The 12264-nt window shown below is 44.4% G+C and overlaps 1 protein-coding gene across 3 annotated transcripts in view; it reads right to left on the bottom strand.

Moving 5' to 3' along the window:
• HSD17B12 (hydroxysteroid 17-beta dehydrogenase 12) overlaps positions 1-12264 on the bottom strand; it is a 63065-nt gene that overhangs the window by 36062 nt on the left and 14739 nt on the right. For 2 of the 3 annotated variants that reach the window (XM_075567235.1, XM_075567237.1), the window contains exons 2-3: positions 5633-5679; positions 3665-3740 (exon numbers count right to left, since the gene is read on the bottom strand). The exons of the other annotated variant lie outside the window; for it this stretch is intronic. In XM_075567235.1, the coding sequence (XP_075423350.1) occupies positions 3665-3740; positions 5633-5679 (123 nt within the window). The remainder of the gene's footprint in view (positions 1-3664; positions 3741-5632; positions 5680-12264) is intronic. 3 annotated transcript variants of the gene reach the window in all.

Genomic DNA, 12264 nt, shown 5'->3' with positions numbered 1-12264 from the left:
GTAGAAAAATGTATATATGTATATGTACAGTATATGTATATGTATATGTATATGTATATGTATATGTATATGTATATATATATATATATATATATATATATATAAAAAAATATACTAAAGACTCAACTACATAAACATTTGAGATGTTTTCTGTCATTTGTCACTTTTCTGTCCCAACACCGAGAGAAGCAAAAATCCATATATTGGAAAGAAATGGATACGCTCGAGGAGGAAGAGGCCAATCTACCAAAAAGTATGCCAAAAAGCAAGTCCAAAGAACATTTATATATATATATATATATATAAAATGGGATCTTCGACTGAGCCACTGTGCTAAAGCAGGGATTTCCTGAAAACCTGACCTGTTGGGGTGGAGGTGGGGGGGGGAGGGGGTTTGAGTTGAGCCCCGCTGATAACATACACATAGATAGAATCACAGAAAGAAAAGTAATTATGTATCTGTAGCTGTAAAAACGTTCAAGTTGGCATTAGCATACACCTGGATAGAATTGTATGATTGAATTGTATAAATTGTGTCATACATTGGATTTATTTTACGAAGGAGATAGAGGTGGAATATTTATCACATTTAACAAACCTTGCTGCTTCCCAAGCTTAATTACAAAACAAAAAACAAACAACAACCTGCATTCACCAGTCATGTCGTCTCTCTTTAAAAGATACCTGGGTGACCGTACATATGAAAATATACACCAGTTTGAGGCAGTAACTGCAGAGTCTGTGGATGGCACAAGGCACATTTTAGAAGTTCACAATGGAGTTGTTTTTTTCCCTAGACAATGTTTTGGGCTTAAGACGTTTCGCCAAAATAGAAACCCCGTGTGACATTGCGGTGAAAAGTGCACACATTCACTTATTCTAAATATGATGTCGTTCAAAGCAGCAAAACATGTGAAATCTTTTTATTTTATTTTTTATTTTTAATAAATCAGTTATGTAGTATTCGATAATTGTGACTGCTGTTTTTATTAAACTCAATGACATTTTTAGTGGGGGTTTAAAGCATCCCTCTGATTTCTATACCAGGTTTTAACCCACCTCCCAAACAGTGCAAGATATTTGCAACACTTTCCTGTTTTTTATAATTTGTTGCAAATGTTCCCAACAGTTTGTAACAATAGATCATTTTACTTTAGTAATATAAGGATACATTGTAGCTGCTGAGTTACACCGACTGAGGCACCCATTTAGTTAGGTAAACCATAAGGATTGTGACAGATTTATAACAGAACCGGCAAACCAGGAGCGTAGCGTAGCTATAGCCCACTCTCCTTACTCCTACCCTCCCCCCACCTCCCATCCCCTGGTCGGCAGCACATTGCAGGGCCCTGAGATGCAGGAAGGAAGCACAGAGGGGAATCCCTGCCTCTGCAAGTGGGCGGGGCCCTGAGATGCAGTAGGAAGCACAGAGGGGAATCCCTGCCTCTGCAGGTGAGCGGGGCCCTGAGATGCAGGAAGGAAATACAGCAGGAAATCCCTTCCTCTGCAGGGAGACAGGCCCTGAGATGCAGGAAGGAAGCACAGCAGGAAATCCCTTTCTCTGCAGGTGAGCGGGGCCCTGAGATGCAGGAAGGAAGCACAGAGGGGAATCCCTTCCTCTGCAGGTGAGCGGGGCCCTGAGATGCAGTAGGAAGCACAGAGGGGAATCCCTGCCTCTGCAGGTGGGCGGGGCCCTGAGATGCAGGAAGGAAGCACAGAGGGGAAATCCCTTCCTCTGCAGATGAGCAGGGCCCTGAGATGCAGGAAGGAAGCACAGCAGGAAATCCCTTCCTCTGCAGGTGGGCGGGGCCCTGAGATGCAGGAAGGAAGCACAGAGGGGAAATCCCTTCCTCTGCAGGTGAGCGGGGCCCTGAGATGCAGGAAGGAAGCACAGAGGGGAAATCCCTTCCTCTGCAGGTGGGCAGGGCCCTGAGATGCAGTAGGAAGCACAGAGGGGAGTCCCTTCCTCTGCAGGTGAGCGGGGCCCTGAGATGCAGGAAGGAAGCACAGAGGGGAATACCTTCCTCTGCAGGTGGGCGGGGCCCTGAGATGCAGGAAGGAAATACAGAGGGGAAATCCCTTCCTCTGCAGGTGGGCGGGGCCCTGAGATGCAGGAAGGAAGCACAGAGGGGAATCCCTTCCTCTGCAGGTGAGCGGGGCCCTGAGATGCAGGAAGGAAGCACAGAGGGGAATCCCTGCCTCTGCAGGTGAGCGGGGTCCTGAGATGCAGGAAGGAAGCACAGAGGGGAATCCCTTCCTCTGCAGGGGAGCGGGGCCCTGAGATGCAGTAGGAAGCACAGAGGGGAATCCCTTCCTCTGCAGGTGAGCGGGGCCCTGAGATGCAGGAAGGAAGCACAGAGGGGAATCCCTGCCTCTGCAGGTGGGCGGGGCCCTGAGATGCAGGAAGGAAGCACAGAGGGGAATCCCTTCCTCTGCAGGTGAGCGGGGCCCTGAGATGCAGGAAGGAAGCACAGAGGGGAATCCCTTCCTCTGCAGATGAGCAGGGCCCTGAGATGCAGGAAGGAAGCACAGCAGGAAATCCCTTTCTCTGCAGGTGAGCGGGGCCCTGAGATGCAGGAAGGAAGCACAGCAGGAAATCCCTTCCTCTGCAGGTGGGCGGGGCCCTGAGATGCAGGAAGGAAGCACAGAGGGGAATCCCTTCCTCTGCAGGTGAGCGGGGCCATGAGATGCAGGAAGGAAGCACAGAGGGGAAATCCCTGCCTCTGCAGGTGAGCGGGGCCCTGAGATGCAGGAAGGAGCACAGAGGGGAAATCCCTTCCTCTGCAGGTGGGCAGGGCCCTGAGATGCAGTAGGAAGCACAGAGGGGAAATCCCTTCCTCTGCAGGTGGGCGGGGCCCTGAGATGCAGGAAGGAAGCACAGAGGGGAATCCCTTCCTCTGCAGGTGAGCGGGGCCCTGAGATGCAGTAGGAAGCACAGAGGGGAATCCCTTCCTCTGCAGGTGGGCGGGGCCCTGAGATGCAGGAAGGAAGCACAGAGGGGAGTCCCTTCCTCTGCAGGTGGGCGGGGCCCTGAGATGCAGGAAGGAAGCACAGAGGGGAATCCCTTCCTCTGCAGGTGGGCGGGGCCCTGAGATGCAGGAAGGAAGCACAGAGGGGAAATCCCTTCCTCTGCAAAGCCTCCGTAGGTGGGCGGGGCCTCAAGTAGTGCAGCTGGAGGCGCAGTCTGAGAGACCGGGGAAGGGTTAAATCACAGGGGTAAAAACAGACATAGAAAGGATACAGGAAGAGACAGAGAACATTAAGTACAAGAGAGAAATACATATGAGATCTCTCTCTCTCTCGAGCGACACAGAGCAGACCTTTCTCAAGGTTAAACAATACCAAACACGCCACCACTATTTCAGAGTGCAACTCTTTTTGCTTAATTTCTACAGGATAATAAACAGACGATATAGATATATCTATAGATATCAATCCATATTTATTTCCAACAGGGGGAGAATAGTATTTTTTCCTCACTCCAGAATAATTGTTGCATGACAGAACAGATCGAGTGCTGGGTTTTCAAAATGGCGTTTGCACAGTTCTGCCAACATTGTACGCGCTCGCTCTTTTACTTCTCTTCGCAAGTGTACGTGCGAACCGGAAAGCCTCCGAAATGAAAACAAAAAGCACGGCTTCACGTCACAGGAAGAGTACTCACTGATTTCACGGGCAACCACATCAAGTTTCTCTGGGGATCTGCTGATCAGGACAATACCCATTCCGCGCCTTGCCAGCTGCCGAAATACAAAATGGAGACGGAGGCATTTGGTTATATGATATGATATAGTACACAGACGCACACACTTTTACAGGATTGGAAGAGGGGAATCCCTCAGAACTGCCCTATTTTCAGGTCCGGGCACCCTCTGGTTCCAGAGATACTTTCTGGTTACGTTACCGGTATTACTTCCTGGTTTTTAATTGGGATTTAAAATGGCTGCCCAATAGGAAGCTGCCACCGATGATGTTGCAGCTTCCTTTTGGACGGAGATTTGGCAGCCATTTTGTTTCCCCAAGGGGGGTTTAAACCCGGCAAGTTCACCGGTCACTATTTTGGGAATCTAGGGGCTCCCAGAGCTGAATATAGGAGAGTTTGGCTATGGGGGACCAACTAGTCCCAACCATGTAAAAGAAAAAAAAATGGCAGATAGGAGGAACTGCTCCTTTAAGTGTCGCCAATCGACCTCAGTATGACCATATTATGATGAGCAGCGCGGTAATGCCAGAGACACAGATGCCTGTACTATCCTGCTTCTTACCATAGAGTAGGGGGAATATATTTCCTTTGCTTGATGGTCATGCTTTGGGAGGGCAAAAATACTGAACGTTATTGTACGTTTTCACAACCCCGTCAACAAGGTCCCATTGTGTAATACAATTTTGTTTAAACAAAAAGGGGGAGGGTGTATCAAAGTCTCTATATCAAATCTGGGCCAAATAACGGCATCAGATTTATCAAAGCAAAAAAAGCTATGTTGCTTTTAACCTTTAACCCCCAGGAGCTATCACATGACGCGCTCAGGCCTGGCGTACATAGACAGGGATGGGGGCTCCACCCGAACACCCCATAGAAAACAAGCAAGTGCCCATAACGTGCCTGGTACGTTATAAGTGCCTCTGGTGTGCCAGGTAGGTCATCAGGGTGCATTAAAAGGTTAAGAGGACCTAAATACTCATTAGAAAATTACTAGAGAACCTTAATAATATGTACAGCTTAGAGGGGGAGATGATGGAAACTCACACACAAAAGGGATCCAACAAAGTACAGGAGGGAAGCATATTCCAAAGAAAGAAAGGCTAGAACAAGAGGGCATCCTCTGAAGCTGGAGGGTGCGAGGCGATCCGTTACAACGCAAATCCGTTTATAGCGCGATGCAAGCGTGGCTCCCAATTTTCGTATTTATGAATACTTTACAACACGATTATTGGCGTCTTAAATACTTTATTGTACAATGCATACAATTGTACATTATTTCTAACGCGATCCGCATATAGCGCGATGCGATTCTTTGGACCCCAAGCACGGCGTTATAAGGGGGTTGAGCTGTACTTTTTCACAGAAAGTGTGGTGGATTTGTGGAGTAGCCTGCCAGAAAAAAGGTGGTAGGGGCCAATACAGTAAGGCGATGCAAACAAGCTTGAGGTAGACAAAACGCTAAATCCTATATACGAAAGTAAGCCCCAAGAATCAAACAGGGTGAAAGGTTTTACAGCAGATAGGAAAATGGGCAGACACGGGGGCCAAATTATTTCTCATTTTATTTTAAATAAATTTGGTGCAGAATATTACCCTGGTCACGCCACAGTTTTGCAGCAAGAGTCTTTAATACATAACTTCTAAAGCGTGCTACCGCTTCTCTGTATACTTACAAATATTTCACTGGTCGAAATCTGGCCAACCCCTTTATTACTTGTGGGGGCCACTCCGTTAACCAACGGCTTCCAAAAACAACTTCACTTTTGAATTTCCTTACAAATGCCCAAAGTGAACCAGGCGCTTTTAATGCCGCAGCAGAAATACTGCTTTGAACAGAAAGTTTTTCGGGCCATACAGGTCAGTTCCTCCTTCCTGAACCAATGAACTCAAACTAAAATGTTAGTGGGGACAGGATAACGGAAATCTCACCTCCTCTGCGTAGGCCTTTCCAATGCCATCAGTTGCACCAGTAACAACTGCATCAACAAAAAGAAAAAATATAATGTATTAGTTAGTAATAGTTGATTTTTCTTCCCAATATGCAGTAGGGTTATATGATATTACAGAACACAGCAAAAAATGACATGTATGGTCCATCTGTGCACTTTGTGCTTTTTAATCTCTTATTTCGGAGCAGTACCACAACAGGAGCAAAGTAACTGGCCCACGACTGACACGGGCATTGAAACATTATCCCTATGTTACTGGTCAATGCTCGATCCAGAAAGCATCAGTGATTTTACATAGGAAGGGAGCCCAGTGGGTTAACCACATTGCTGCTAGAGAGGCCGGCACTGCATTGCTTTGGTTTAAACATTTACATATCAGGGACCCCTTATACTACTACTCCTGTGGAGGTAGGAAGGAGGATGGGATTACAGCATGGTCTATTTACCAAACTCCCCCGGCTGCAAAACCAGTGCCACCAAAAACCAGGTACTATGACTACCAAGTATTGGTTTCTTTGATATACGATATATAATGGAATCATGTATTGCTCCCTATGTGTACAGAACATTAGGAAATGTAGCTTTCCTTGTCAAACTACACTAAGAACGGACCATTGTGATCCCAAAACCTTGATTGCACAAAGTTATTTCAGTGAATGCCGGAGCTGTCCTCAGGTAACCTCAGGCAGGAGTTTGGCATCATCAATGGATACATACAGGCGTGCAGGAACTATTTTTCAAATGGGAAGGTTATACTGTACATACGGAACAAGTAACATACATGCATTATTATAATGTAACAATGTATAATCCTGGGGGGGAGGGCGGGGGAGAGAGAAGTGGGCACCTCTAGTTTAAGACTCCATGGATACATACATACAATTTAGATTTAAACGTGTGCTGACCTCAGGACATCTAGTGGCAACCATTAATTCAAATGTACCAGCCATCTTACATGTATATCAAGCTTCAAAATAAGATGCAATAAACAGAGCGACAGCAAGCACATGGTCGTGAAAGCTGCAAAGACGGAATATTTTGCTCTATAATGTCTCTTTATCAGATGTCGATCTTTATGTATTTTCTCTTGACCAACTCCATTTGGTTGTTGTTATTTTCTCCTATTAACCCTCTCTTCCCCCATCTTCCCCTCGGAAAAAGCATTGTGTAAAAGACCACTTCGAGCTAAAGCAAAGCATATAAATAAATGTACGTTTAAGCATCACAGTTAGAAAGAACCCCTCAGGTGATGCCTAGCCTCCTCGTTGCCCATTCTGCAGAACTGGCGCCCGACTTCGTGTCACCCATCTTATGGATCACGTGCAGCCTTGAAAAAAAGTACTCCAGACTGCGTGGGTTAAAAATATTCTACTCACTTTGTCCTCAACTTTCTGGGAACAGTTATTTATAGAAGCTACCCAATCAACCTTATCTAAATCAAACATCAGAAATAGACTGGAGGAACACTGCGAGCAGATGTGATATTTTTAGCGTCTGTCTACTCCTTCACCCGACTAATTCTAAAAGCCCCGACAATGCACGAGCTCTTGCGGAATTGAAGCAGGGGTCCTTCCTCGTGACCCTTTATTTTTCCCCCGAACACCTGAATACAGAAAACACTCGATTGATTAAAGATTAATACTGCCGCAAACCGTGACAGCTGCCTTTCGTGTCTCCGTTCTTTTGGGAAGGGAGGGGGTAAGGGGGAGGAATGAGCAGGAGGGATGACAGAGAACTTGCATCAGTATTCCTCCTGGGGATCTATTACATGGAAAGAAAATTGCTATTTCAATTCCCCTTTGTTGCTAAAAATAGCCGCCCCAATTGATTCAAGCAAACAGGGCACCGGCTTAGCAAAGCCGAATTTAGAAACCGCTGAAGTCCCGAACACTGAATGCTAACGCAGTCTCACAGATGCCAGCTCATATTTAACAAAGAACAAAGATGATGAGCATGCGGGCTGCAAGTTAATAAGACCGCGGCAACTCCCTGCATTTTTATGAAAGAAAAGAGCAATGAAACATGGCGGTGAGGGATGGGAATAGAAGGTGAACAAAACCAACACCGCAAGCCAGCCACAAGCACAGCAACAATATACAGGTGGCAATTAATAAAAACATGTGAGGAAAGTCACCAGGGTAACTGCAATACCAAGTCATTAAGAATGAAACTAGTGTATCCTGAGCTTTGCTGCCCTTGAATATTCCCAGTGAAGGGACATTTGGTCATGCAGGTTATTTACGGACTTATTTCCCTCTTAAGATGCTCAGAGTGCGACAGGTCTATACACGATTTACCAGCGCCGTGTGATACGCACATACACACACGCATGCACACACCCCCACACACGTTACCAGCGTTGTGTGAGACATCGATATGTTATTTACCAGCACTGTGTGCGACACACACACACACACACAACCAGTATTGTGTGTGACATACATTGAGCAGTCCCATGTGGTTAAAATGGTTGATTTTCAGGACCTTATAACTTTTCATTCACAAATCACACACAAAACCCCAGCAATTTCTTTTTGGGAACCCCTGAGCACCCACAAAATATATATGTATATAAGTGTCAAAAAGGAGAGCCATTGAGCGTGGCAAATGTATACAACAAGCGACATAGAAGCCCAATGCTACATCCAACATGACAAAAACACAGTAAAATACTTATATATTCTCTTGAAAAAGGGTCATTTAGTTTAACCCTTTGGCCAAAGCATTGTAAGCCTTTAAGACAAGGCAGACCCTGTTCACAGGTCCTAACACTAGCAGATAAATACTAATATACCTCTATTAGGATTACAATTCTCATTTACCTCTATTAGGAGGGAGAAAGACCAACATTGGATCTATATCCAGTAAAATGAAAGGAACCTGCTGACTTGAAAAGTGGGGAGGGGCTGGCTTAAAACCTCAACCTGTCTTTATCAGGCAACCCGTAAAGATCAGGGGAAGTGGGGAGAGTGGGGAAGTGGCTGTACTAACTATTACTGATCACACAGAAAGAAGCAGACCCCACCCGTGTCTCACTTTAACAAATACATTACAATTACTTATGGACATCAGATTTGGGTACAAAAAGGCATCAGTCACCCAGATGAGACCCCGTAAACATTCACTTTGACCCTTTAACGCTGTGTGTGTTCCATGACGTAGGGTCTGGACTCTTCCATTTCTGGGTTTAGTGACGTGGCAAATTACAAGGGCGCGATTTGCCAGAGGGGCCGTGGCAGCCAAAAAGGATCAACTTACTGATTTTACCTTAATCTTGCACTGATGCAAATAGGACAATATGGATGCCAAGTAGCTCGATATACACTGTACAGACGTTTCAAAATGACTTGGCATTAATTTAACAGCAAAACACTTGTTTTTTGGAATTGGACACATGGAACACTGGATATATAGATGTATAGTAGATACATAGATATAAATTAATTTAAGGCATAGCTGCCTACCTATGGATAAAAAAGGTTCTTTGTGGAGCCTGCCTTTACATTGTTGTACAATTACAGGCATACCCCCGTTTAAGGGCACTCACTTAAAGTACACTCGTGAGTAAGGACATATCGCCCAATAGGCAAATGGCAGTTCACGCATGCGCCTGTCCTGAACACCTGTACCGAAGCTGTGTCCAAGCTGGGAGACTATAGAGCCTGTTACAAATGCGTTATTTACATCAGTTATGCACGTATATGACGATTGCCGTAAAGTACATGCATCGATAAGTGGGGAAAAAAGGTAGTGCTTCACTTTAAGTACATTTTCGTTTTACATACATGCTCTGGTCCCATTGCGTACGTTAATGCGGGGTATGCCTGTACTGGGATATATACATATGAGCCATGTTAAACACATTTATGCTACAATTGGTCAGTTACATTTAAGAAGTGTTTCAGTTTCACATTCATTTTAGAAGCCGGGCAATTTTAAAATAAATAAATATATATATCCCTCTTCATTCTATCTTGCGCCACAGTAAGCCCCAAGCCTTATACTCCTGAATGGTTCACGCGGCATAGACAATAAGCGAAGATACGTAAGCAACTGCGTACAGGAGAGAATGAGTGAACCACGTGACGCTAAAGATCTGTGAATCAAAAGAACCAAATGCATGAATAAAAATCAGCCCCCCTCCCTCCTGCTACACAGGTCTTTTGTAGAGAGGGGCACGAAAATAAATGAATAAGAGAGAGGTGTGCGTTGAATGCGCACGTGGAACGGAACAGAGAAGGAGCGGGTCCCTGGCACATTTATAAAAACTGACGGACTGTCACGCAGACACTGATGAATATTTTTACAGGATAAAAATGGCAACGGAGAGTCTAAAAATAAAACACTCTGTTGCAGACCTGTCTGGCTCAGCGACACCACTGGAATACAAACACTTTGTAGCTGGCACATCTCTCCAGAAAGGATTTGCAATGAAAGAGAGAGATGGAAGAAAAAAAAGGACACAGGTTTTCTGCCAGTGCAGGGTGTGGAGAGTGACCTCAGAGTGCCACAGGGACGTGATCAAGATAAGGAATGTATTAGCCAGTGTACAATGTGGAAAGATAAAGATTTGTGATTTTAATAATACACTAAAACCTACTAATATGGTCCTCCCTGGTACTTTACAATAAAGATTTGTTTTAAAAGCCAGTGTTCATATTGAAAAGAACGTATGCAGATTGTCTCCGAAAAGCTATATAGAAGAAAAAAAAATAATATATAGCAACAATCGCCATAATATTCAACAAAATGGAAACCAGACTATTCTTTCGGTCCGACCCAACTGGTCAAACATGATAAGTCATGTAGATTTGGACTCCAGACCTCAAGCCCCCTCAACAGGTCAGGTTTTCAGGATATCCCTGCTTCAGCACAGGTGGCTCAATCAGTCTGTGCTTCTGCACAGGAGGCTCAATTGAGCCACCTGTGCAAAAGCTGGGATATCCTGACCTGTTGGGGGGGGCTTGATGACTGGAGTTGAGCACCCCTGCCATAGGACGTCACGTCCATGCCTCAGTCACCCCCAGTGCATGTTTTGCGTGCAACGTCACGTGGTCACACAACGGCAGTATAATAGCGGCCTTAGAAGCCATATAGGCAGGACTGTGATTGCGGTTATGACCGACATTGTCTTTTATGCTTTTGGTGTTCATGGTTTAAAAACACAATACACATTGCTACAGTTCTTACAATTAATCCAAGGGTGTCACATGTCTAATTAGAACAGTAATCTAAATATTTGTACATCTACCTTAAAGGAGCAATCCCTCTAGAAGCCTATATGAGTTTACCTGCTAATATTAGCATCTTATCACCGATCATGTACTTCTCTTAAAAAAAAAAAAGTGTTAAAAATCATGAATAAGCTTTAGCATCTTTGGTTACCATGGTAACTTTTAGACTGCAGTGGGCTCTGGACAGAGCTTCGTTTTAACCACCCGGACACTTTATATTTAAACGGCTTGGATCTCCTTAACAGGGCATAAGATCAGTGTGGACTGCAGCTGCAAAATGAAAAATGGTTGCTCCTTATTTTATTATTTAACACCATCTGTAATAAACATTTGTGCTTCCGTACAGGCAGTGTTTGTGTCGCATGCTGGTTAACATATCAAAGTATTTACAAACTGTTCTGCAAAGTCGGTAAAAGAAGACCTCATTGAAAGAGTAAAATGTTCAGATAAAAATGTTTGTCCAAAGACTGGCTCCTAAAAACCATTGTACACCTTCCAACATCAATAACTGCCAGCATCCGATCTCCAGATTTTCTATCTGCTGTGAAAGACGTTTGAGATATTTCCCTATTCCACATTATAGTGCCCTGCATACATACAGGGCAAATTAAAGTTTTATTCCAGTTAAAATGAGATATTTTCATTGATAAATCAGTTTGTTTTGCACCTGTGCAAAACTGCAGAAAAAAAGGGCTCTCCTGATAGGCTGTTCTGTTCCAATCAGCAGCGAGAATAAAATGTTCTTGTTGTTAGGGAAGGATTTTCCTGGCGCTGTGCGCTGCATCACACACTATTCTGCAGAGAACAGCTTTTGTTTTTTTCCATGGGAGAGAGAGACATTTCTGAAATGATGGCGACCGTATCATTGATAAATAAACTGTGCTCACGCATCAAAACAAAAAAGGCACAACGTGACGATAATTACAGTTCGACGTGCAAAGGAGATAGGCCTTTCATGTTAAATCTTTAGACTAAAAATAAAAGCAAATATACCATAAACAGATGGAGTACACTTTATGCAATATTTAAGAACTAAATGCAACAGAAAGGAAACGAGTTCAGACACGGGGCAGTTAACCTTTAAATGTAATCCTCCCCACCTTTGAAAATGATTATACAGTGTTGTATAATATCTTTCAGGTACCAAAGAACCCCTAAAGCACCGCCAACTATATTGATTGTGTTGCTATTTTCAGCGTCCTTGAGTTTGTTATGAAGTTTTCTGTTGGCAACTGCCAAACCCCAGGCAGAAATCAGGCAACAGAAAACGTCATAACAAATGCAAGGACTCTGAGAATGGCACAAGATCGTGCAACAACAAACGCTGCAAACTCTAAACATAAACCACCATCCCACAGCCAGTCACAAACATTGAGCA

Source organism: Ascaphus truei, chromosome 12 (assembly GCF_040206685.1).
Source record: "Ascaphus truei isolate aAscTru1 chromosome 12, aAscTru1.hap1, whole genome shotgun sequence".
NCBI classification, from domain to species: Eukaryota; Metazoa; Chordata; class Amphibia; order Anura; family Ascaphidae; genus Ascaphus; species Ascaphus truei.
The sequence above is the reverse complement of the archived record's forward strand: the minus strand, read 5'-3'. Positions and strand labels throughout refer to the sequence as shown.